This window comes from Oncorhynchus kisutch, linkage group LG2, assembly GCF_002021735.2.
Source record: "Oncorhynchus kisutch isolate 150728-3 linkage group LG2, Okis_V2, whole genome shotgun sequence".
Lineage (NCBI taxonomy): Eukaryota > Metazoa > Chordata > Actinopteri > Salmoniformes > Salmonidae > Oncorhynchus > Oncorhynchus kisutch.
Window position 1 is genome coordinate 44,723,006 of NC_034175.2, and position 25,033 is coordinate 44,748,038.

The window sequence follows — 25,033 nt, forward strand, 5'->3', positions numbered from 1 at the left end:
CTGGAGATGCTAAACGTGTTTGTTAATTAAGGATCACGGCAGGCTTTTGCATGACAATCAAATCCAATTGTATTTATCACATGCGCCTGAATACAACAGGTGTAGACCTTACCGTGAAATGCTTACTTACAAGCCCTTAACCAACAATACAGTAAAATGTTTTCTAAATAAAAAATAAAAAATCCAATCAAAAAGTAACAAGAAAATTACATAACAGTTATGAGGCTATATACAGCATCTTCACAAGGTCCTTTGCTGTTTTTCTGGGATTGATTTTCACTTTTTGCACCAAAGAACGCATCTCCTTCCACGGCTGCGTGGTCCCATGGTGTTTATAGTTACGTACTATTGTTTGTACAGATGAACATGGTACCTTCAGGCGTTTGGAAATAGCTCTCAAGGATGAACCAGACTTGTAGAGGGGCACAGTTTTTTTTCTGAGGTCTTGGCTGATTTATTTTCCCATGATGCCAAGCAAAGAGGCACTGAGTTTGAAAGTAGGCCTTGAAATACATCCACAGCTACACCTCCAATAGGCTAATTGACATAATTTGAGTCTATCAGAAGCTTCTAAAGCCATGACATCATTTTCTGGAATTTTCCAAGCTGTTTAAAGGCACAGTCAACTTAGTGTATGTAAACTTCTGACCCACTGGAACTGTGATACAGTGAATTATAAGTGAAATCATCTGTAAACAATTGTTGGAAAAATTACTTGTGTCATGCACAAAGTAGATGTCCTAACCGACTTGCCAAAACTATAGTTTGTTAACAAGACATTTGTTGAGTGGTTGAAAAACGAGTTTTAATGACTCCAATCCAAGTGTATGTAAACTTCCGACTTCAACTGTAACAGTAATGTCTAAAGAAACATAATGATATGAATCAAATTGTATGTTATCTGACACATATTGTCTCATTATGTCCCAAAAAGTAGCTTAATTATAAATGATTGGCCTGTGCAAACCCAGTCCTCTTTAAAAAATGTATGTTATAGTCTAAGGCAAATCACATGGACTATAAATTGTATTATGCCCAAGCCGCAGATGAATATAAGTGAGCCTAAATGAGAGCCACGATAAAAATGTGTCTTCTTCATGTTTATTTAAGCAATGACAGATTTGTTTTCCAGTTATATAATTAAATGTTTAGAAAATCTTGCTTTTTATTAATACACACTAACTGCTATATTAATAACAACCTATACAGTCTAATCATGCAAAATTAATCCTGATCGATGGACATTGGGATGTTTTACAGTTTTTTTCAAAAACAGATTGTTCCATTTGTAATGTTTTGTTGTTTTCTCTCACAGTCGAAAGCTTAAAACAAGTCTGGAATTTAAGTGTATTTTAAATGTAGTAAAAATGTCCCTTTCCCTCTCTGCACCATACTTGGAGCAGTTATTTTGTGCATATCAAAACTATAATATAATACAATTGGTATTCATGTTCTTTCTTTCTCTTGCCCCTTCTCTCTTTCACTCAGTCTCTCGCTCGCACACGTGCACACACACACACACACACACACACACACACACACACACACACACACACACACACACACACACACACACACACACACACACACACACACACACACACACACACACACACACACACACACACAATTATGCAAATTGACAGAAATTTACATTTTTGATTGTTTGGCTTCATCATCATCATTGTGATGGTCTACGAAATCTTTCTTCTGCATTTGAAGCTCCTCTTTGTCTGATTCCTCCGTACCATCTTTGTCCCTGAACTGGGCCTCGATCTCTGCAGGGTCCATGTAGGTATAGAAATAAGCCATGATGGAGAAGATGACACACACTGCCACTAGGAGGGAGGCGAAGAGGACAAACTCTGCCCACTGCAGGAGGAAAAAAACACAAAGATTTGACACGTCACATATTTACATCATCAGATCTGGCCTTTGAGGTATGATTCATGGGCACTGAAGACTTCAACTCTTTCACCCATAGAGTCAGGGCTGGCTTTCCCAATACGCAGACAACGTGCCGCAAGAGGGCTATGAGTGTGTCCTCAGAGGACATAGAATGAGAGATTTATCTTTAGAGTGTAGTGTAGTGGCACTGTACCTGTTCTTCGATCTGTGCAATCTCAGCCACAATAAGGACAATAAAGTTGCCAATAGCTACAGTGAACAGCCAGCCTGCTTGTAGCACTGCCTTCATGTTGCTCGGTGCCTTTGAAGAAAGATATATCGCTTGGTAAATTATGCTGTGAATTGTACAGCCACCCATTATTTTACAACTGAAAATTCAAGAGATTACTTTATACTTTCCCCTGTTGTTGGGCAGATCAGAATTATTCAAGTTCAGGTCTAACATATGACTAAATGTCGACTAATAAGGGTGTGTGTGCTTCACCTGTGAATAAGAGAACTCCAGGCCAGTAACAGAGAACACCACCTCTCCACAGGTAATGAGGAAGTACTGTGGGATCTGCCAGCCCATATGGAAGGAGTTGGGCTGGATATCCTCAACCCCAGAAATGGATTCCGAGCACTATATAAAAGAGACAATCAAAACTGTAATTTACTGAAGCTGATTATGGGATATATCACTGTATTATTAAGTGACACGTAGAAGGAGTGAAACTTACAGTCGGGCCCCATACAAAATGACTGGGGATAAGCAGAGTGTAAGAACTCCCGAATCCAAATTCTCTGGAGTATTTACATGTGTTCGCACCATTGGTTATGGTGAAGGTGGCTCTGGAAAGGAGTAAGAAGAGATGCTTTGGAAATCCGTGTTTGTGAGTCTTATAACGTAAGCAAAATCAGGTAAATACACATTTTAAGGATTTAGCTGCATATTTTTTATGTCATCCTCTTTATTATACTGCATATTTGCAAGTATAATCAATAATTAATTCCTTACTTTCCATTTGATATGAGAGAGTAGTTGGAAGCAGAGGAGTAGTCAATGCTTCCAAAGGTTGACACATTCACCGCTCCAGCCATACCATTTACAAATCTGGAAATGAACACACAGAGTTGAGAAAGAGCATAAAAATTTAAAAAACACATCCAAGTTAACCATGAATGGCTATAGATTATCTGGAAATGTATGTTCATATCGGTCATCTCGGCAAACAACATTGGGAAATGCATCCAAATTTACCTGATTGCATTGGCCCCTTGCTCTGGCTTTGCCATCACATCATCAGTCTGCAAAAGAGGATCAGAGAAAATGTATATTGACTTAATGCTCATGATGTTAATACTGTACTTTTATAAGGGTGCAATAGTAGGTATGTACTTACCACCTCCCACATTGGGGCACTGAGGTTTGAGGGAATTAGAAGTGTTTGCCGTTTGTTCTTTGCTAAGGAAATATTCCTAGATATTGCAGGACTCTGAAATGAAACTTGGATGCTTTCTTCCTCAAATGTAAGGTAATTTGCACTAGCCTGTAAAATATATGAGTGGAGTCAGTTCCACAACAAGGTATAAACACTTGACAGTTACAGTGAAGCATTTGGTTCAATTAGAACAGTTACTACAAATGATAAATGTCTTAATGTAATGTTTTGGCTGATCATAACTTCACCATTCTACTTAAACCATCACTTGAGGACCTTATTACTGATTAATGGCTTTGTTTTTTTCTTTCTGTTTGCGTTTTGTATTTACATTTTGATGTGTGTATTTTCTGTAAATTCTGTAATTCAGGGCTCATCTGTAAAAGAGACCTTTCTCTCAGTATGACCCCCTGATCAAATAAAGGTTAAATAAAACATGTAAAAGATATTCTTCTAGTAGACATCAACATCTGTGTAAGATTTCTGCCAATAGCCAGGTTTTGTGATATGAATGCCTAAGAGAACCTCCTCAAGATGGTTTACCGTAGCTGCTTCAATGACGAATGGATCGTTATTGGGTAAGGTAACTGTCAGGGGGATACTGCCCATGTTGAGTAATTTTAATTGGCTCTGGGAGGATGATGGGAAGGTTGGCAAGGTTTTCTGAAATAGATACAAGCAGAGTCATATATTTATATATACAGTTGAAGTCGGAAGTTTACATACACCTTGGCCAAATACATTTAAACTGAGTTTTTCACAAATCCTGACATTTCATCAGAGTAAAAATTCCCTGTCTTCGCTCAGTTAGGATCACCACTTTATTTTAAGAATGTGAAATGTCAGAATAATAGTAGAGATAATTATTTATTTCAGCTTTCATCACATTCCCAGTGGGTCAGACGTTTACATACACTCAATTAGTATTTGGTAGCATTGCCTTTAAATTGTTTAACTTGGGTCAAACGTTTCAGGTAGCCTTCCACAAGCTTCCCATAATCAGTTGGGTGAATTTTTGGCCCATTCCTCCTGACAGAGGTGATGTAACTGAATCAGGTTTGTAGGCCTCCTTGCACACACAAGCTTTTTCAGTTCTGCCCACAACTTTTCTATAGGATTGAGGTCAGGGTTTTGTGATGGCCACTCCAGTACCTTGATTTTATTGTCCTTAAGCCACTTTGCCACAACTTTGGAAGTATGCTTGGGGTCATTGTCCATTTGGAAGTCCCATTTGCGACCAAGCTTTCACTTCCTGACTGATGTCTTGAGATGTTGCTTCAGTATATCCACATCATTTCCCTACCTCATGATGCCATCTATTTTGTAAAGTGCACCAGTCCCTCCTGCAGCAAAGCACCTCCACAATATGATGCTGCCACCCTCGTATTTCACAGTTGGGATGGTGTTCTTCGGCTTGCAAGCCTCCCCCTTTTTCCTCCAAACATAACGATGGTCATTATGGCCAAACAGTTCTATTTTTGTTTCATCAGACCAGAGTACATTTCTCCAAAAAGTACGATCTTTGTCCCCATGTGCAGTTGCAAACCGTAGTCTGGCTTTTTTATGGCGGTTTTGGAGTAGTGGCTTCTTCCTTGCTGAGCGGCCTTTCAGGTTATGTCAATATAGGACTCGTTTTACTGTGGATATAGATACTTTTGTACCTTTTTCCTCCAACATCTTCACAAGGTCCTTTGCTGTTGTTCTGGGATAGATTTGCACTTTTTGCACCAAAGTACATTCATCTCTAGAAGACAGAATGTGTCTCCTTCCTGAGCGATATGACAGCTGCGTGGTCACATGGTGTTTATACTTGCATACTATTGTTTGTACAGATGAACATGGTACCTTCAGGCATTTGGAAATTGCTCCCAAGGATGAACCAGACTTGTGGAGGTCTACAATTTTTTTTATGAGGTCTTGGCTGATTTCTTTTGATTTTCCCATAAAGCCAAGCAAAGAGGCACTAAGTTTGATGGTAGGCCTTGAAATACATCCACAGGTACACCTCAAATTGACTTTAATGATGTCAATTAGCATATCAGAAGCTTCTAAAGCCATGACATTTTCTGGAATTTCCCAAGCTGTTTAAAGGCACAGTCAACTTAATGTATGTACACTTTTGACCCACTGGAATTGTGATACAGTGAATTATAAGTGAAATAATCTGTTTGTAAACAATTGTTGGAAAAATTACTTGTGTCATGCACAAAGTAGATGTCCTAACCGACTTGCCAAAACTATAGTTTGTTAACAAGAAATTTGTGGAGTGATTGAAAAACGAGTTTTAATGACTCCAAAATATGTGTATGTAAACTTCCTACCTCAACTGTAGATAGATATATGTTAGTATATGGCTCTGGGTACAAGTAAGGATTTAGCAAATAATATAATCTCTTTGTTATGCGTTCCAATTCTATAGACAGTGAAAGTATTGCCATGAAGAGGGTCAAAATGGGATACTCTCAATTTTGACTTTGTCATAATATAGATTTCCTGTAGCCCGGGTCCTAGACTGTTTCTGCTTTCAACAATGCTACATCTATTCCTAGGCATACAAGGCCATGATAGCATCAAAGAATACTTTACTAAACCAGAAACAAACTGCCACACAATGTATGTATTGTACACACTTACATCAATCTGGATCTGTACCAAAGCTGCGGCAACAAAGGCCATGGCTGCCAAAAACATCCCCACTGTCATTCTCCTCAAAGGACTGTTGAGGAAAGGTTCATGGTTAGATTCCTAAGCATGCTTACACCTGCCTCTTCACTGTTTTGTAGATACTGTACAGGCATTTGTTTTTATCATTTTTCTTTAAGTAGAACTTACGTGAAGTTCAGGCCACATTTCTTTATCAGTGGGTACACCACACTGTCCATGATCGGTACCAGAGTCAGGATCAGGATAGGGTTGACAGTCTGTCAAAAAGATGGTTTCTATGGTAAGAAGTGCATTTAGCCATGGATGAAAACAACCAGGAACCATAAAGTACCTCTAACTTACCTGCATTTGATCAGGCTGCAGAATGAGGGATCCCTGGAAAGAGAGCAAGGTCATTACGGACATGAACAACTTGCAAATTGTAGCTTTGGTTGACTTTTTACAGTGGGATGTTTTTGAAACGTACAAAGTTTCCATCCATGGTGGTGGCCTGAAGAGTCCACCTAGAGCCCTGTGAGGGAGCAGAACGTTTTACTTGATCATACCATATGGATATTACAAGTTACATCAAATATTGCAGGACAAACTAGATTATCTACCAACGTATCTCGGATACCTTTTGGTCAAATAGGGTCCAAAACATTGGAAGGGGAATGTACAGAAATAGGACCTTCAGCACCATCTTTATCTGAGCAATGAGGAGTTTCTACAAGCACAAAAAGAGAGAAAGACAATTTGAGGTGTTGTTCATGTATTTGAGACCGAACATGCCATTTAGATAGTACTGTATAGTTTGCAGTGTAGATAACCTACCTCGTGTTTCTCTTCGGCCCAGTCCATCCAGTGCGTTCTCTTCGGGTAGGAGCTACTCCTGTGCCTGAAGCGGTTCTTTATTGCAAACTGTAAAGATGAGCAGACACAGAAATGATCCTTTCAGAAACACCAGAGTGGCTGCAGGGAAGATTCCACCAGTCATTTTACACATTGTTGTGAAAGTTGATGCAATTATGCTGAATGCTGGTACTAGATAATGTTATGACTTACCCCGATACATTTACACACATCCAGCATTATGTTTCCCTGCGGTTCAGTCTTATGGTACATACCACTTCCAATTATGAACACGACTGTAGGGACAAACAGCAAAACAGCACCGTCAAAACAACATTTTTATACTCTTTATCCGAATAAATATAACAGCAAAACAATGGGACAAGGTACAGTTGTAGGATCTTAATTTGATCACTCTTTTGTTGCTGAGAATTTTCTTTCACCGCAGGAAATGCAGATGAACTTCATGATTTACATACATTCACTGAAAACCCACACTAACACATGGTTATGTTAACAGTATTGAACTTTTCCTGCCATCTACTTTTGCCCGGCTAATAGTCTGACCACTGATCAAGCAAAATTACAGACTGAACATTCAAATCCTGTTGCTGCAGGATTTAATTTGCTTTGACAATATAGGTCAAATTAAGATCCTACATCTGTAGGTAGAATAAAGAAGATGGTAGAGACACTAACCAAGGGCGACCACCATGAGCGCAGCAGGGACACCGAAGGCCAGAGGGTAACACTTCTGCTGGCTGTGGATGCCACACTCCTGGCCTAAACACAGGGACACAGCACAGACATCACTCATCCATACACTAGCTGCAGTTGTGTTGTGTAATAAATAGTTATTTATGCAGATTTGTGGTAATATCTTCAGACGACATTGAGGGAGTTATTATACATAGCCTGGCCTGGCTTGGACATTTCCCCTACCTCTGAGGATTGGTGTAATGATAGTAGACAGGAGACTCCCACCATTGATACACAGGTAGAAAACCGAGAAGAAAGTGCTCCTCTGTTTTGCCTGCAAAAATAAAAAGGACTAGATTTGTATCGTGTGTAAAGTTTGTACTGTACCAGTCAAAAGTTTGGACACACCTACTCATTCAAGAGTTTTTGTTTATTTTTACATTGTAGAATAATAGTGAAGACTATGAAATAGCACATCTGGAAACATGTGGTAACAAAATAACTGAAAAAAGTGATAAGCATATCCAAATGTTTTATATTTTTCAAAGTAGCCACCCTTTGCCTTGATTACAGCACACTGTTGGCATTCTCTCAACCAGCTTCACCTGGAATGCTTTTACAACAGTCTTGAAGGAGTTCCCACATATGCAGAGCACTTGTTGGCTGCTTTTCCTTAACTCTGCGGTCCAACTCATCCCAAAACAACTCAATTGGGTTGAGGTCGGGTGACTGTGGAGGTCATCTGATGCAGCACTCCTTCACTCTCCTTCTTGGTCAAATAGCCCTTTCACAGCCTGGAAGTGTTGTGTCATTGTCCTGTTGAAAAACAAATGAGCAAACCAGATGGGATGGCGTATCGCTGCAGAATGCTATGTTAGCCATGCTGGTTATGTGTGCCTTGAATTCTAAATAAATCACAGACAGTGTCACCAGCAAAGCACCCCCACACCATCACACCTCTTCCTCCAAGCTTCACGGTTGGAACCACACATGCAGAGATCACCCGTTCACCTACTCTGTGTCTTACAAAGACCATGAAGGGCTGATTCACGCAGTCTCCTCTGAACAGTTGATGTAGAGATGTGTCTGTTACCGGAACTCCGTGAAGTATTTATTTGGACTGCAATCTGAGGTGCAGTTAACTGCCGATTTCTGAGGCTGATAACTCTAATGAACTTATCCTCTGCAGCAGATGTAACTCTGGGTCTTCCTTTCCTGTTGTGGTCCTCATGAGAGCCAGTTTCATCATAGTGCTTGATGGTGTTTGCGACTGCATTTAATTACAGAAACTTTCAAAGTTCTTGAAATGTTCCAGATTGACTGCCTTCGTGTCTTAAAGTAATAATGGATTGTCGTTTCTCTTTGCTTATTTGAGCTGTTCTTGCCATAATATGGACTTGGTCTTTTAACAAATAGGGCTATCTTCTGTATACCACCCCTACCTTGTCCCAACAATACCGAAGGAAAGAAATTCCACAAATGAACGTTTAACAAGGCACACCTGTTAATTGAAATGCATTCCAGGTGACTACGTCATGAAGCTGGTTGAGAGAATGCCAAGTATGCAAAGCTGTCATCAAGACAAAGGGTGGCTACTTTGAAGAATCTAAAATATATTTTGATTTGTTTCACAGTTATTTTGTTACCACATGAATCCATATGTGTTATTTCATAGTGTTGATGTCTTCACTATTATTCTACAATGTAGAAACTAGTCAAAATGAATCAGTGGGTGTCCAAGCTTTTGACTGGTACTGTATATTATGTGCCATTCATAGGAGATACATGTACATTACACTTATCAAAGGAGCAAAGGCACTCCTACATGTTCTTCATTTCAAAGTTAACATCAGGGTTCGTGGGTATTAAAATGACTTGGCAGCTGTAGTGAGGAAATCTCTGCCTACTGACAAAGATACAGACAGCCACAGTGGTGGTGTTATTCCCCCGAATACGGAGTTATTCTGCTAACCTGGTGGTCCTGAAACTGGTCTCCTCCAAAAGCAGCTACACATGGTTTGATACCACCTGTACCCAGCGCAATGAGGAGCAGGCCCACCATGGACAGCACACTGAGAGTGGAGGCAGAGCAACATTGTTAGGCCATGGATTCAGTAGCACCTCACAAAGTCCGTGGAGTCAGGACATACTCCGGCAAGCCTTCGTATGTGACTTGTGTTTTTCGGAAGCGAATCTATGAACTTGACTTTAAATGAGGACGACTCACATATGCAAGGTCAAGTTGTCTGGCGTGCCATCTCTGTCTGTGTCTGTGATGTCATGAATGGCGCTGACTGCCATCACAACCTGGCCAATTGCATAGACAATGGACAAGTAGATGATAGTCCTACAGGAAGGGGAAATCAAGGTGTTAGCTACCAGTGCAAGTATAACAGTTTAACTTTAGACTGTCCCCTCGCCCATACCCGGGCGCGAACCAGGGACCCTCTGCACACATCAACAACAGTCACCCTCGAAGCATCGTTACCCATCGCTCCACAAAAGCCGCGGCCCTTGCAGAGCAAGGGGAACTACTACTTCAAGGTCTCAGAGCAAGTGACGTCACCAATTGAAACGCTATTTAGTGCACACCGCTAACTAAGCTAGCCGTTTCACATCCAATACACGAGAACGAATTCCTGTTCTGTAATACACCCTAGTTCTAGGACTCCGAACAGTCACTTACTTAAACTTGCCCAACCAGGAGTCTGCTACAATGGCTCCCAGGATGGGAGTCAGGTAGCACAGAGCCACGAAGGTGTGGTAGATGGAGGTGGCCAGGTCATCATCAAACCGAAGGAAGTACCTGAAGTACAGCACCAGCACAGCTGTGGACAGGAGAGAGAGAAGGGGAAGCTCCTCAGGATGGGCACTACACAAAGCCACTGTAGTTATTCCCAGTGGGCAAAACTCGTTGAAATGAGATATTTTCAACTAGTTTTGCTCACTGGGTTAGAACTGTTGATTACTCCCATGTAGTAGATACTGTCATATTCTTACCTCGCATGCCATAGTAGGAGAATCTCTCGCAGAACTCATTTACAACAATGAAGAATATGCTTAGGGGATAGCCACATACCTCCTGTTCATACAGACACAAAATAAGGGCCATATTACTCTGGTATCTTTATAACTTTATATATACTATATCTGAATAAAAGCCTATTTACTTTAAAATTGCAGAGTGCAGTTAAAAAATAAGGATTCCCTTACAGCTATGATATTGAATGAAATACACATACACTATACATACAAAAGTATATGGACACCCCTTCAAATGAGTGGATTTGGCTATTTCAGCCACACCCATTGCTGATAGGTGTATAAAATCGAGCTCACAGCCATGCAATCTCAATAGACAAACATTGGCAGTAGAATGGCCTTACTGAAGAGCTCAGTGACTTTCAACGTGGCACCGGCATAGGATGCCACCTTTCCAACAAGTCAGTTTGTCAAATTTCTGCCCTGCTAGAGCTGCCCCCAGTCAACTGTAAATCCTGTTATGGTGAGGTGGAAACGATTTGGAGCAACAATGGCTCAGCTGCGAAGTGGTAGGACACACAAGCTCACAGAACGGAACCACCGAGTGCTGAAGCACGTAGCGTTTAAATAGTCTGTCATCGGTTGCAACACTCACTAACGAGTTCCAAACTGTTTCTGGAATTAACATCAGCACAAGAACTGTTCGTCGGGAGCTTCATGAAAAGGGTTTCCATGGCTGAGCAGCAGCACAGAAGCCTAAGATCCCAATGTGCAACGCCAAACGTCGGCTGAAGTGGTGTAAAGCTCGCTGCCATTGGACACTGTAGCAGTGAGATTTACCATTCTCTGGAATGATGAATCATGCTTCACCATCTTGCAGTCCGACAGACAAATCTTGGTTTGGCGGATTCCAGGAGAACGCTACATGCCCGAATGCATAGTGCCAACTGTAAAGTTTGGTGGAGGAGGAATAATGTGCTGTGGCTGTTTTTCATGGTTCGAGCTAGGCGTTTAGATCCTGTGAAGGGAAATCTTAATGCTACCAATCACATTTATTTATAAATCCCTTTTTCCATCAGCCGATGTCACAAAGTGCTATACAGAAACCCAACTTAAAACCCCGAACAGCAAGCAATGCAGATGTAGTAGCACAGTGGCTTGGAAAAACTCCCTAGAAAGGCAGGAACCTAGAGAGGAACCAGGCTCTCGGTGGCCAGTCCTCTTCTGGCTGTGCTGGGTTGAGATTCTAACAGTACATGGCCAAAATGTTAAAACGTTCATAGATGACCATCAGGGTCAAATAATAATAACAATAATCACGGTGGTTGCAGAGGCTGCAACAGTTCAGCACCTCATGAGTGAATGTCAGTTGGCATTTCCATTCTAGACGATTCTGTGCTTTCAACTTTTTGGCAACAGTTTGGGGAAGGCCCTTTCCTGTTTCAGCATAACAATGCCACCATGCACAAAGTAAAGACTATCCAGAAATAATTTGTCAATCGGTGTGAGGAACTTGACTGGCCTGCACAGAGCCCTGCCCTCAACCCCACCTTTGGGATGAATTGGAACGTCGACTGCGAACATCTCCTAATCGCCCAACATCAGTGCCGGACCTCAACAATGCTCGTGGCTGAATGGAAAGCAAGTCCCCGCAGCAAAATTCCAACATCTTGTCGAAAGCCTTCCCAACAGCAAGGGCACAAACTCCATATTAATGCTCATGATTTTGGAATGAGATGTTCGACAAGCAGGTGTCCAAATACTTTCGGTCATGTAGTGTAGCTGAACATGCAAGCTTGAATTGCGTTGCATAGTGTTCTAACAATTGGTGCTAGTTAACTTAATCTCTGAAGCATTTATTTAGGTTTCAGAGCATCACTTGTAAAATAAATGAATCCAGACAATGTACAGTGCACTAGAAGTCTTACCTTTGACTTGCTCTTCTTAACATCCTCTTCATCTTTTTGTGTGTGAGAAATAAAACCATTAGGTTAAATATATCAAATATTAGAGATATCTAAGCAGGGTACTGATGTAACAATTAAATAGGCTTATGTTATTGGTGAAACAAAATGCATCTATCAGAAAATGCCAGATATCTGAATAGCATAGATCCATAATAGCATTTAACAGATGCAATTTTAATAGCATTTTGTTGCCTGACCTGTCATGATGGCAGTGTATAGAGACTGCTCTTTGTCCTGTAATGTTTAGTATCCTTAGGTGATCCCTTCCAGGCTAACACAGTGATTCCTGCCTCTAAGACTAGGAGGCACGACCCTGGAATCGTATCCCAGAGTGCTGTTTTATGGTTTTATCTTGTGCGAGAACACCAGAGGCAGGAAGGTGAGAGTGAGTCAATACTTGGAATGAGCTAATAATTAGATAATACCGTATCATACAAAACAACGTTACAGTCAATAAACTACTAGACTACTTCCATCGATGTTGTTGTGAGAAAGGTTCATAAGGAAATCAAGTAGAAGTGCAGAGAAATAAGGGAATTTTATTTAAAAGAAAAGCATTAGGGAACATTTCTGTATACAGCAGAACAGTGACTTTCTGTTAAATAAAAATAAAAAACCCAATGCTTCCCAAATATAAAAATGATTTCATTAACATTTGAATGAACACTAAAATGGTCAAAGCTTCATATAAACTACCACAGTAGGCCTCGTCTCTGGATCCACACCTCATTGCTTTGGCAAGAAGGACAAACATCTTTACAGTGTATTGAACCCAACACAGCAAGACACCTTGCAAAAGACAAATATTGCACTCCTTTTTTATATACAAGAATGAACAGCTTGGAATATACTTATATGCAATGGCTGTAAAAAAAATATAATAATAAAAAAATCCCATTCTAAGACATTTCAGTGATTAAGGTTGAACACTAATGTTTTCATAGGAGGCTCTTTTTCCATTAAGTTGCAGCTATGTAAAAACATAACGAGTCTTCATGTACAGAGAGATGAATGCCAATGTATGCAGCAAATATAGTTCGCCAAGACATCAATATGAGATTTACCAAAGTGGAATAATGTACATACAATATCACTTGAAGAGTTCAGAGCAGAAGACAAATGATCAAAACAAAAAGATGAAAATGAGACGACAGGAGGCTGATGGGGAGCTAGTGACATCACATGCACATTTGTGTTGCTTTAAGGATCCCTACAGGAACGTCTCCACAGGAAACACTACCAGTGATGTCATATACAGTATATATCATGGGAACCCCAGCACTACACAGACAGGAACCCCAGTCAGACTCACACGCAGGGTGGAGGATACACCAGTCCCCCCCTCATTCTGTATGTTTGCTCCACAGATAGACAACCCCACCATCCCCCCACCCCCCTCTGTTCATGTGGAACTCCTTTAGTTCAGTCGTCCTCATGGATCAATCTCCCTGGTCCCATCCTCCACAGAGTGGCTGTACTGTATACGATAGTGAAAACAGAAAACGACATGGTCCTTTGTCCTGGCCCACGGGACAAGCCAAAGGAGGGGTGAGTGAAGGTTAAAAGAACATTAGTAGGAGAGCAGTGAAGCAGGAATGGGGGCTCATGGCAGCACTGGCACACTGGTTGGCGCGTGCATGCGGAGCGTTGAGGTCAGGAGTGAGCCAATCCCAGTGGATCTCACACCACAGAGGAGGAGTTGGGCATGCCCGCGATGGTGGCACCGCTGGGGGTACCGCTGATGGCATTGAAGATGTGCAGCGAGTCTGGAAGAACGCTCTTCATGCCATCCTCCACTGGACTGATCTGGAAGGCAGGAAAAGGGAGCGAGGGAGAGAGAGTTCAAGGTGATGTTAAATGATAAATGGTCTATTTCAGACAATTTCATCAGAATTAATCACACATAATGAAGTCCATGCCAAAGATGTTTTACCATCCAATCTGCTCATGTCAGCACAAAGGAAAAACAGAGGGAAAAGGGGGATATCAAAGATCAAATATTAGACTATGAAATTCCAATGCCTTATAATAACAGTTACGTTCATAACAATCCTCAAACTAAACTGTTTCACCAGCATCGCAACCAGAACAAATACAACAGATTCTTTCAAAATGTACAAATCATTAAAAACGACTGATGCACAAACAATATTGAGTCCCAAAGTTTGTTATGCTAGCAGGTAGATCCTCCTTACTGGCTCGTGCATGATGGCGGACAGCTCTCTGGCCAGGTCTCTGTAGTTGGCCTTCATCTCGTCATGGTACTCCTGCTGGTCCTCTTTGATCAGCCGCTCGTTGATGCCCAGGCCATGGCCACACGCCTCCACAAACTGCCTGCTCCACAAAAGGCCAGTGTCATACAAAATACATAGTGTATGTAATTCATGGTCTTGTGTAATTACTTAGTGGATAGATATGGGAATGTGTATTCTGCAAGAACTCACCTAAAGACTTCTTTAAGTTGTTTGACCTTGTTGTCAGGATACTTCTTGGTGCTGGCATCATCCAGGAAAGCTCTGGCATATGCGAGGGGACCAGCATTTACCTAAAAGGTGAGAAGAACATTTATTTCAGATTGGAAAGTTGAGGGATGTCTTTGCCATATAGAAGAGGTGACTGGGTAAAAAAATGAGGAAGTTGTGTTTCTGTGCTCTGTGATGACAGGGGATGTGGTTAGTGAGGACAGGAACTGTGGTTTATGAGGGCATAGGCCTGCACCTGGACACTGATGCTGCCCTGTAGTTTGAGCTGCAGGCGGATCATGTCCACATCACTGGTGGAAACCAGCTGTCTCAGCTCGGCCACCTTCTTGCTCATCTCATCTATAGCCACCTCTATAGGGTTCAGGTCTGTGTGATGCTGGTACATCACCGCAATACGCTTCTTCACATAGGGGAAACAGTGTGTTGCTATGCGAGAGAGAGAGAAAATGGATGTGAACATGGTTGCTCAACCTATTAGGTGCATAAAACATCCTCACCTACACATACGTTTTTTATTAGAGGTTCAGACAGATATGTGTCCTAAGCGGTTTGATGGCGTGAGACTTGCCCATTCACTCACTAAAGACCTTTGAGGCAAGGCAGCCTTATCAGATAATGAAGATACAAGATGAAGTTTGTACATTGGAGTGTTTTACACTGTACAACAATAAAAACACAACCAATTAAGATGAAGAAATATTATTAACAAATAGCTGACATACTCAGAACCTAATCAGATATTTCCATTATTGCACAGGACCCTTCCTACAGCAATATTATGCCAGGTAGAGACACAGGTACATGCCGGATGCTAGCAAAGGTTTATATGGGTATAAGGTACTTGTCAAAGTAAATACTAAAGATACTACGGCATATTTAACATCAATACTCCTCTGTGACTGGAACTGTGTTGACCGATGTGTTTTTATTACCGTTGTCTGCTCAGCAGCATGATCCCATGGACTACACATATCTGTAGATTACCTGGATAACCTCCCCTTTCCCAGCTACACGCAGGGAGTGTTCTAAGCAGTTATGCACGGATCACATTTGAGCGATAAGGAATGCGTCTGATATTTGCGTCGCATTATTTTCCGTGAGAGTCCTCTATAGGTTTGTCTCACTGTGTAAGCAATAGGAAAATCTTTTACAAATCTGCACGTCCACGAACATACATTTGGAATAAGATGTTGACCTCAGTGTCCCTTCATTGGCCTTAACGGTCTAGATGAAGTGGAACACCTACTGGTCAGGATGGTCCTGCGTTTGCACTGCTCCTCCACCCCACCCTGCTTCTTCCCCGACACGGTGAAGGGCATCTCGAAGACAAAGCGCCGGATGTTGTGGCTCTTCTCAAAGTCGGTCTTCCTGTCCACCAGCTCCTTCTCCTCCAGGAATGGGGTGACATGGGTCACCTGGATGTAGGCATACTTCGAGTCGAGATCTTTAGGGTTGATCTGGACAGGACACATAACACAAAAGACCAATCAGAACACATAACATAAATGACCAATAAGAGGAATGACCAATCACAACTCGAGGGTCAAATACCAAGAGTAAAGATTTGACACTTACCCTCCCAGAGTCCTGAATGATCTTAACATTCTCTGGGCCAAACTTGTCAGAGTAGAGCTTGAGTAGCCTCTGAGATATCTCTGACAGTGGGGTGAATTTGGGTTCTTTGTAGATGTACTCTTTACCATCTTCATCCTCAAAGAATCCCTAGGAGGAAGCCAAAAATACACACTATGGTTACAGTACTAGAGAAAAGGAAACCAACGAAAATCCAAATGTCAAGGTGTTCATGTAACAACGACGTCAAAAGCAGTATGAAGACTTAAAAACAAGAGTATAACAGACAAATGAGCAAGGCACTACGCCATGTTGACTAATTGTCTGTGGAAATGGGATGAGTGACAGCAACAATTTCATATCCCGACCCTAAGAGCAAGAAATATTCCCAAAATACATATCCCTGGATCTGTGTCACAGTCAGAGCACAGAAACAAACAACAAAACTAATCTAGGATCAGTGCTACTGGACAAATAAAAGGACCGACGCAGGGGTTTGGATTTCACTCCAAAGGGTGCACAGTATTTATACCCAAAAAAAACAATAATACAAAAATCCCTCAGCACTGTAGCTGAATGGGGAAGTAGCTATCACCTGGATGAATGGATACAGAGACGAAAAATGAACCTTGAATAATATGCTTGTTGTCAGGGCAACACTAAGCCAGAGAGTAGTAGAGGGTCGAGATGGATAAGCTAGGCTGCGGTTAATACCACTGACTGCACTAACAGGGGCACATCACAAGCCTTAAGCTCTAATGCAGAGTGCCAACCACGGTATTCGCTTTCTCATTCATTTACCTCAGCCTCAGAGTCAGTAAACTGGTACTGCTACGGAGTTGTAGGTAGAGCAACAGAAAACAAAAAAAATCATAGTTATTCCAACACTACCCAGACTACAACTATAGCATGTAAGTGTTCACACTATAACACCACATACAGAAGTAACACCAAGGAACATGGTTCTATGAAGGTTATCCACGCCAACAAAGCAAACTGTCAAAAGCAACAACTGCAAAACACAAGAGTTAACACAGTGAAAGATGAGGAAGAACCAGGTGTAAGAAGACTTAGAAAATAACATTGGAAATGGAAGCTAAGAAGACAGTATATTACTCCATTGAATCAGCAACATGCAATGCTGTTGCAACAAAACCAAACACAAAAAAAGTTGGCGGAAGGTTAGTGAGTTAATGTAACTGCTAAGAGCTTTAAGCAGCACACTTTGGCTGAAAGAAATGGCATGGATTACAGCAACAGCACACCACACACAGATTTTGGCTGTTCAGGAGCAGATCCTAGTGCAGAACTTACCGCTGCCTTTAAAGAGGATAAGAAGCAGGGGGAAAAAAGTATTAGAATAGATAATAAAAGGCCACGTGACGTGGTCATGCTTTTATCAATCAAAACACTTCCAGCAGCTCCCATGCTCAAATCAAGATTATTTTGGGGGGGATAAAGGGCACTTATTCATTTATTTCGCCATTTGCGCCTTGAATTTGAATGAATCTTAAGCAATACATTGAAAATATAATTAGTTCAAAATCTAAATACCTGCATACTGTATTTGAAAGAGCAAAGCAATAGTAAAGTGAAACAATGTGAGATCTCCATTGCATTGTTCTGTGATACAACAGCCTACCGTCAGATTTCAATAGCTAGCTCACCTGACCAAAGAAAGCCACTCTGAAATATGTGCCCAGCAGCCTCTTGCCCGTGTGCATGACCTCTGTCACTTTGCTGTAGGCACGATGGAGAGTGTCGTACAGGTGAGCCAGTTTCTGTGGAATTCAGAAACACACCGATAAGAACCAGCATATTTGAATCAATGTCTGGGACTTCATCCTTCACTGTTGAGCCCCGTGACCTTGAGAGTGGAAGCAACAGAGGGTGCAGGTCTGCTACTGTACCTCAAAGTCCCTACGCTTCTCATAGATGGGGATGATGAGCTTGTAGACGTCTGAGATGAGCTCATAGCGCTCAGCCTTCCACAGGCCATCAGCACACTCCTCCAACAGCTCCATCAGTACATCCTGTTTTGGATGTAGAAAACAACACTTTTCATATGGTGTCCACACAAAAGGTGATCTGACTATAGACAACACGAGGGCTTCATTTCTAAGCTTTATGAAGGTTAGTGCAAAGAGAAAGTACTAGAGGCCTATTGTCCTTGATGCAACAACATAAACAGTTGTATAACTCCAATGACATCCTGTATAATGAGGATGTGCTGAACAGGATATGAAAATGGGATTTAAATGCACATTTGTTCCACATCAACTCTAAATGGCTATTGGACGGCTATCATATGCCACACTGATAAGCTACACTGTGCCTTATTAGAGAACAGAGAGGATTTATTTGTAATAAATTCAAGCGTATCATTAGATGTGGAATTGGTTGCATGTTGTTCTGTAAGTACTTTTGTTTTGCATGTTGTTCGATAGTGAGGAGCAGAGCTGATTCACAGATAACATCTCTACAAGATAGCTGCCTAGTTATCTCCAGGAAAGTACAAACTCCAAAATTTAGCAGCAAGTGTGCTGGAAATGATCCAAGGATATAAACTGATCATTAAAAAAAAGATAAGAATTGTGAATGCCCCGCCCAAAAAAGGACATTCAAACGAGCACCAGAACTCATGTCTTGACTTGGCAGCAGAGAGCAGCTAGTCTCTCACCTCGTTGAAGTGGACATCCTGCATGCCCACATCCTCCATCATGGACACCTCTTCATCAATGTTGGGAGTGACCACCCGGAAGGCTGAGCAACCCTGCTTGAACATGCCTACAGACGTTAAGGAGATGGGACCATCATCAATAAACCAAATAGACAGACATTTTCTTCTTTCTGAGGTGTTTTATACAGGTTATAAACTAAGGGCGAAATATAGCTTCATTCAGAACATTATCTGGTGTACTAACAAGCAAAAGGTCAAACTTTGTTGTCAGGGAAACAGATAATTGCTCTCTTATACAGTGTGCTATGAGTGGACCTGCTTTCACAGAGCTGATTATCCCTCTGGTGTTAAGAAGCTGTGTGTGAAACAACACAGACCGACAGATTATAGTGATACATGACAAAATATGTGGCTGTATGTATCAAGCATCTCAGAGCAAAAGTGCTGATTTATGATCAGTTTTGCCTTTTAGATCACATTGAATACAGACAGGGAGGACCTGATCCGAGATCAGCACTCTAACTCTGAGGTGCTTGATACATACTAGGTCTGGGAATTGTCAGGGACCTCACGATACAATTTTATCATGATACTTAGGTGGAGATACGATATGTATTGCGATTCTCACGATTCTACAGTTGAAGTCGGAAGTTTACATACATTTAGATTGGAGTCATTAAAACTCGTTTTTCAACCACTCCACACATTTCTTGTAAAAACAAACTATAGTTTTGGCAAGTTGGTTAGGACATATACTTTCTGCATGACAGAACACATTTCTCCAACAATTGTTTACAGATTATTTAACTTATAATTCACTATATCACAATTCCAGTGGGTCAGAAGTTTACATACACAAAGTTGACTGTGCCTTTAAACAGCTTGGAAAATCCCAGAAAATGATGTCATGGCTTTAGAAGCTTCTGATAGGCTAATTGACATGATTTGAATCAATTGGAGGTGTACCTGTGGATGTATTTCAAGGCCTACCTTCAAATTCAGTACCTCTTTGCTTGACATCATGGGAAAAAAATCAAAATAAATCAGCCAAGACCTCAGAAAGAAATGTAGACCTCCACAAGTCTGGTTCATCCTTGGGAGCAATTTCCAAATGCCTGAAGGTACCACGTTCATCTGTACAAACAATAGTACGCAAGTATAAACACCTTGGGACCACACAGCCATCATACGGCTCAGGAAGTAGTCTCTTAGAGATGAACGTACTTTGGTGCGAAAAGTGCAAATCAATCCCAGAACAACAGCAAAGGACTTTGTGAAGATGCTGGAGGAAACCGTTACAAAGTATCTATATTCACAGTAAAACAAATCTTATATCGACATAACCTGAAATGCCGCTCAGCAAGGAAGAAGCCACTGCTCCAAAATCGCTATAAAAAAGCCAGACTACGATTTGCAACTGCACATGGGGAAAAAGACTGTACTTTTTGGAGAAATGTCTTCTGGTCTGATGAAACAAAAATGGAACTGTTTGGCCATAATGACCATCGTTATGTTTGGAGGAAAAGGGGGGAGGCTTGCAAGCCGAAGAAGACCATCCCAACCGTGAAGCACGGGGGTGGCAGCATCATGTTGTGGGGGTACTTTGCTGCAGTAAGGACTGGTGCACTTAATAAAATAGATAGCATTATGAGAGAGGAAAATTATGTGGATATGTAGAAGCAACATTCCAAGACATCAGTCAGGAAGTTAAAGCTTGGTCGCAAATGGGTATTCCAAATGGACAATGACCCCAAGCATACTTCCAAAGTTGTGGCAAAATGGCTTAAGGACAACAAAGTCAAGGTATTGGAGTGGCCATCACAAAGCCCTGACCTCAATCCAATAGAAAATGTGTGGGCAGAACTGAAAAAGCGTGTGCGAGCAAGGAGGCCTACAAACCTGACTCATTGACTCCAGCTCTGTCAGGAGGAATGGGCCAAAATTCACCGAATTCCAAAACTTATTGTGGAAGGCTACCCGAAACATTTGACCCAGGTTAAACAATTTAAAGGCAATGCTACCAAATACTAATTGAGTGTATGTAAACTTCTGACCCACTGGGAATGTGATGAAAGAAATAAAAGCTGAAATAAATAATTCTCTCTACTATTATTCTGACATTTCACATTCTTAAAATAAAGTGGTGATCCTAACTGACCTAAGACAGGGAATTTTTACTAGGATTAAACGTCAGGAATTTCGAAAAACGTATTTTAAATGTATTCGGCTAAGGTGTCTGTAAACTTCCGACTTCAACTGTATATGTATTGCGATTCGACAGCGCCATTTTATTGCGATTTGATGTTCCAAACATATTCCTCACCATATGTCTGCTGCAGTGGGACAGAGAGAGACATGAGAAAACGAGTTTTGATCAGTCATAGAAATAAAAGTGCTGAAAACAAACCGTCTCCCTATTTAAAAAGAAGACGGAGAAAAGGCTATGAAGGAGTTTTGGTGCAGGTACAGCCAACTAGCGCAAAAATAATATTGCGATATTGTCAAAACAACACCCTATATCGACCCTATAATAAGATCCCTGTATGTCACTGTATCGGTTTTCTCCCCCATCACTAATACATACGGCCCCTGATCGTATCGGAACGTAGAAAGAACGACAAATTACATAGTGCTATGTACACTAATCACAGTACAGTATTGGACTACTGACTAATAACAAACTAATAACTATCCAATAATTTCATTAAAATCACAATGCGCTGACCATTCATGAACCCCTTGTGAAGTTCTCCTGCCTTGAAAAGAGACAACGGCACCATCGAATGACAATCATCAGCAACATCTCTACTGCTGACGGATAACGCACCTTTTCTCCGGAGATACTCGGCCACCAGTGCCGCCACGTGCACATAACACATGGCTGCCTGTGAACAACAGAGAACATTCCAGATAGATCAGTATGTTTTACCAGCCACCCACATGACTTGAATTCAACATATAACATCATCATACTGTGTATAGAGAGATTCTACCATAATCCATTCCTTAAATAACTACACATATCAAAATAACACCCATCCCTCTGGCATTGACTTATACTCAGATTTTTAGGCCCAAATTCTGACCCGTAGCCTGGTACAGACCTCGGACAGGTCTCCATTCTTCACATGGATGCGGGCCATGCTGTCCAGCCAAGTCTTGCGGAGTTCGGGCGTGCTGGCGTAGGACTTGGCAAGGCTATACTGCAGGTCCACCAGCATCTCCGGGTCTCTCTCATGCTCCTTCATCTGAGCTGTGGCCATCAGGACCGTCCGGATCCGCTTGGTCAGGTCCTTCACATCTGACGGGAAAGCGGTGTTCTACACAGGATAATACAGCAGATTATTCAAGTGGTCCAACCTTGGCTGTAATATATTTCATATAATATGTTCATTAAAGACCAAGCAATACGGATGACATGCAGTTGGAATGAGAATAGTGTCCCCATCGGGATCTGACTTTGATGGTCTTGTCACTGTTGGCACAGTTGTTGATGATAGACAGGGACTGTTGGAAGCGGGTTCCTCCGATACCGATGACATCAGCGATCAGCTGACTGACGGCGATCACCACCTGGGCGTGAGGGCAGTAAACGCACACATCAATACGAAACTACTACCATAACCATCAACCAAGCCACTCTTTAGGAAAGCTCCATAGAGCGTGCTGCTACATAGAGATCTTCTGAGGAGACAAATGTATCAGCATGTAGAAGGGAAACCCTCTCTCTCTCTCACTTGTAGGTGAGTGCGGACGAAGGACTTGCGCCCGGTGTAGTCAAAGTTACTCTTCATGAGGAAGTAGAGGAGGTGGGCGGCGTCGCTGCGGATGGAGCTCAGCTTCGAGTTGCAGCACTTCAGGATCTCGTAGCAGAACGAAGCACACATGTCTGCACGACCCTCGAAGAAGGTGCAGGGGAACTGGAAACAAGACACACAGTGATGATTAGATACTCGGCACATTTAAGACAGGGTGAGAAAAACACTTCACTACTGCGAAGTGTTGAGGACCACTGGCCTCCTTACTTTGTAGATGAAGGTGCGCAGCGAGGTGAAGACCTGCTTGAGGGCCGTCTCTGATTGGTTGATCTGCAGGAAGCAGAGGTGCACCTGGAACACCTTCTTCATGAGCGGGTTGTGGCCATGGTCCGAACAGAGTTGGGTCTGAGGACATAAAAGTACAGACAGTTATCTTCAAAAGCCCGGGGACTGGCAGTAATAGACAACATCAAGTAAGAAGTGGGGAAAAAGGTGACATATCCAATCAAATGGAAAACAAGACATAACAAATGCATGTACTGTACACAAGCAGGATTGCATTCTTGTCAGTGATTGGTAAGAAAACTGAAGAGGGAGTTTCAACTTTTAGATAACATAATCACATTAGTAAGGCATTGAGATTACTTTTACATGTTGAGGACCGCTTATTATCACCAACAGAAACCACAGCTAGGAGTGTACCTTGAATCCCATGATGAAGATGCTGAGAGTGTCCAGCACGGTGAGGCAGACCTCCGTGGCGATGTTAGCTTCCAGGACCGATTGGTTCACCACGTCAGCATCAGAGTGGCTATAGGCTGCAGGGTACACACACACACACACACACACACACACACACACACACACACACACACACAGCTGGAGCACTTTCAAATCACCCCTAAATTCTTATGTGCTCTGACAGAGTCTCAAATTGCACCCTATTCCCCATTTAGTGCACTACTTTTAAACAGGACCCATAGGGCTCTGGTATAGGGACTAGGGTGCACTGCAGACTGAGTCAGGGCTGCATAAATGCCCTCGTGAGTAATCATTACAATACAGAGATAGAGATTAGTCATCATTAGTATCAAGGTAAAAAAAAAACTTGCTTCAGAGGAGGAAATAATATTCCGTGGAGTTGAAAACAAAATGTATTTTACTTGTGATTTTTCAGAGGTTTGAATACAAAGAAATGAGTTAAGGCAACAGAAATGAACAGGATAGAGGGATCAGAGGGTTTAAGATGCCTCATTCTCAGCTAAAATGGCATGCTCTTAATTTAACCAGATGAACAGAGCTAATAGTCTGAAAGCTGCCTGTCGTTGACCTGATACATTCTTACCATGGTCTACAGATATTCCAAGAACACTTGAAATCTTTCTTACACTGAAAACACAAAGAAATCCACTTCATTAAAAGGGAATCATGTAACAGACACCCTATACTATAGAGTTGAATCTCTTTTGCTTTCCTGTGAAGTCAGTATAACGTTACATGGTGACCTTGGCCCGATGAAAACCATCCCTTCAACCCAAGGGTTCATGTACTCTCTAGGATAAAACCCCTATCTTTTATTCACTCAAAACCACAACATCCATGGACGGCTCTAGAACGGCTGACTTTGGACTTGGGTTTGGCACACATGATTCTAATGAAGAGGATGATGATGATGAGATGACTGACTACAGAGGGAGGAGCAGAGGGGCCTTTGGTTTAAAGGTGAGTGTTTGGGGGCACTTACTGTGGTTAAAAGTGTATGAGTTATCCAGGCTGCTGAGTTGCTGTAAGCGGGCATGCATCATTCCCGCCCTGTTACGGGACACAGGCAGAGTCTGAGACTTCCGCTCATGTGCTGCTACGAGTCCCACCCCTTCCTGGTTCCTGATGAGGAAACAGGACACTGTTAGACGAGTGGCTCACTACCAGCAGGACCAGGGTTAGTCAAGCAGGTTAGACTGGATATTACATACCTAACTATTCTATTGATTTAAAAAATGGTAGGATATAATGTATAGCCTGGTAACCAGATCAGTTTAAGACTCCTTTGTGGTTGTCTTAATCATGA

At 41.8% G+C, this 25,033-nt stretch overlaps 2 protein-coding genes across 12 annotated transcripts in view; both read right to left on the reverse strand.

Moving 5' to 3' along the window:
• Window positions 1–1,547: 1,547 nt before the first annotated feature.
• On the reverse strand, window positions 1,548–12,787 carry slc15a1a (solute carrier family 15 member 1a). Its single transcript, XM_020455984.2, has 23 exons — window positions 12,670–12,787; window positions 12,434–12,465; window positions 10,524–10,605; window positions 10,210–10,351; window positions 9,751–9,870; window positions 9,496–9,595; window positions 7,767–7,857; window positions 7,524–7,607; window positions 7,038–7,120; window positions 6,807–6,893; window positions 6,610–6,699; window positions 6,460–6,504; window positions 6,336–6,368; window positions 6,162–6,250; window positions 5,964–6,045; window positions 3,873–3,992; window positions 3,291–3,437; window positions 3,149–3,195; window positions 2,906–3,001; window positions 2,628–2,739; window positions 2,393–2,530; window positions 2,102–2,209; window positions 1,548–1,872 (listed from the first exon to the last, which is right to left on the reverse strand). Exons 1-23 carry the CDS (start codon window positions 12,674–12,676, stop codon window positions 1,651–1,653), a joined length of 2,157 nt encoding a protein of 718 aa, XP_020311573.2. The 5' UTR covers window positions 12,677–12,787; the 3' UTR covers window positions 1,548–1,650.
• Window positions 12,788–12,991: 204 nt separating this feature from the next.
• Window positions 12,992–25,033, reverse strand: part of LOC109867043 (dedicator of cytokinesis protein 9) — a 117,925-nt gene continuing 105,883 nt past the window's right edge. For 4 of the 11 annotated variants that reach the window (XM_031795603.1, XM_031795588.1, XM_031795578.1 and 1 more), the window contains exons 38-54: window positions 24,710–24,849; window positions 23,668–23,783; window positions 23,233–23,370; window positions 22,945–23,127; window positions 22,667–22,780; window positions 22,312–22,527; window positions 22,035–22,092; window positions 19,208–19,314; window positions 18,438–18,560; window positions 18,195–18,308; window positions 17,842–17,847; window positions 16,531–16,677; window positions 16,202–16,412; window positions 15,191–15,381; window positions 14,917–15,017; window positions 14,668–14,806; window positions 12,992–14,278 (exon numbers count right to left, since the gene is read on the reverse strand). In XM_031795603.1, the coding sequence (XP_031651463.1) occupies window positions 14,153–14,278; window positions 14,668–14,806; window positions 14,917–15,017; window positions 15,191–15,381; window positions 16,202–16,412; window positions 16,531–16,677; window positions 17,842–17,847; window positions 18,195–18,308; window positions 18,438–18,560; window positions 19,208–19,314; window positions 22,035–22,092; window positions 22,312–22,527; window positions 22,667–22,780; window positions 22,945–23,127; window positions 23,233–23,370; window positions 23,668–23,783; window positions 24,710–24,849 (2,230 nt within the window). In that variant the 3' untranslated portion in view covers window positions 12,992–14,152. Of the gene's footprint in view, window positions 14,279–14,405; window positions 14,414–14,667; window positions 14,807–14,916; window positions 15,018–15,190; window positions 15,382–16,201; window positions 16,413–16,530; window positions 16,678–17,841; window positions 17,848–18,194; window positions 18,309–18,437; window positions 18,561–19,207; window positions 19,315–22,034; window positions 22,093–22,311; window positions 22,528–22,666; window positions 22,781–22,944; window positions 23,128–23,232; window positions 23,371–23,667; window positions 23,784–24,310; window positions 24,355–24,709; window positions 24,850–25,033 lie in introns of all 11 variants that reach the window. The other 7 variants (XM_031795649.1, XM_031795655.1, XM_020455974.2 and 4 more) reach the window with 5 other exon arrangements.

Coding starts and splice junctions, on each gene's coding strand:
- slc15a1a (XM_020455984.2), bottom strand. Junction 9,871..10,209: donor TCCTGGTTGGGCAAGTTTAA/GTAAGTGACTGT, acceptor CCCTTCCTGTAG/GACTATCATCTACTTGTCCA. Junction 7,121..7,523: donor GCTCATGGTGGTCGCCCTTG/GTTAGTGTCTCT, acceptor TTGTCCCTACAG/TCGTGTTCATAATTGGAAGT.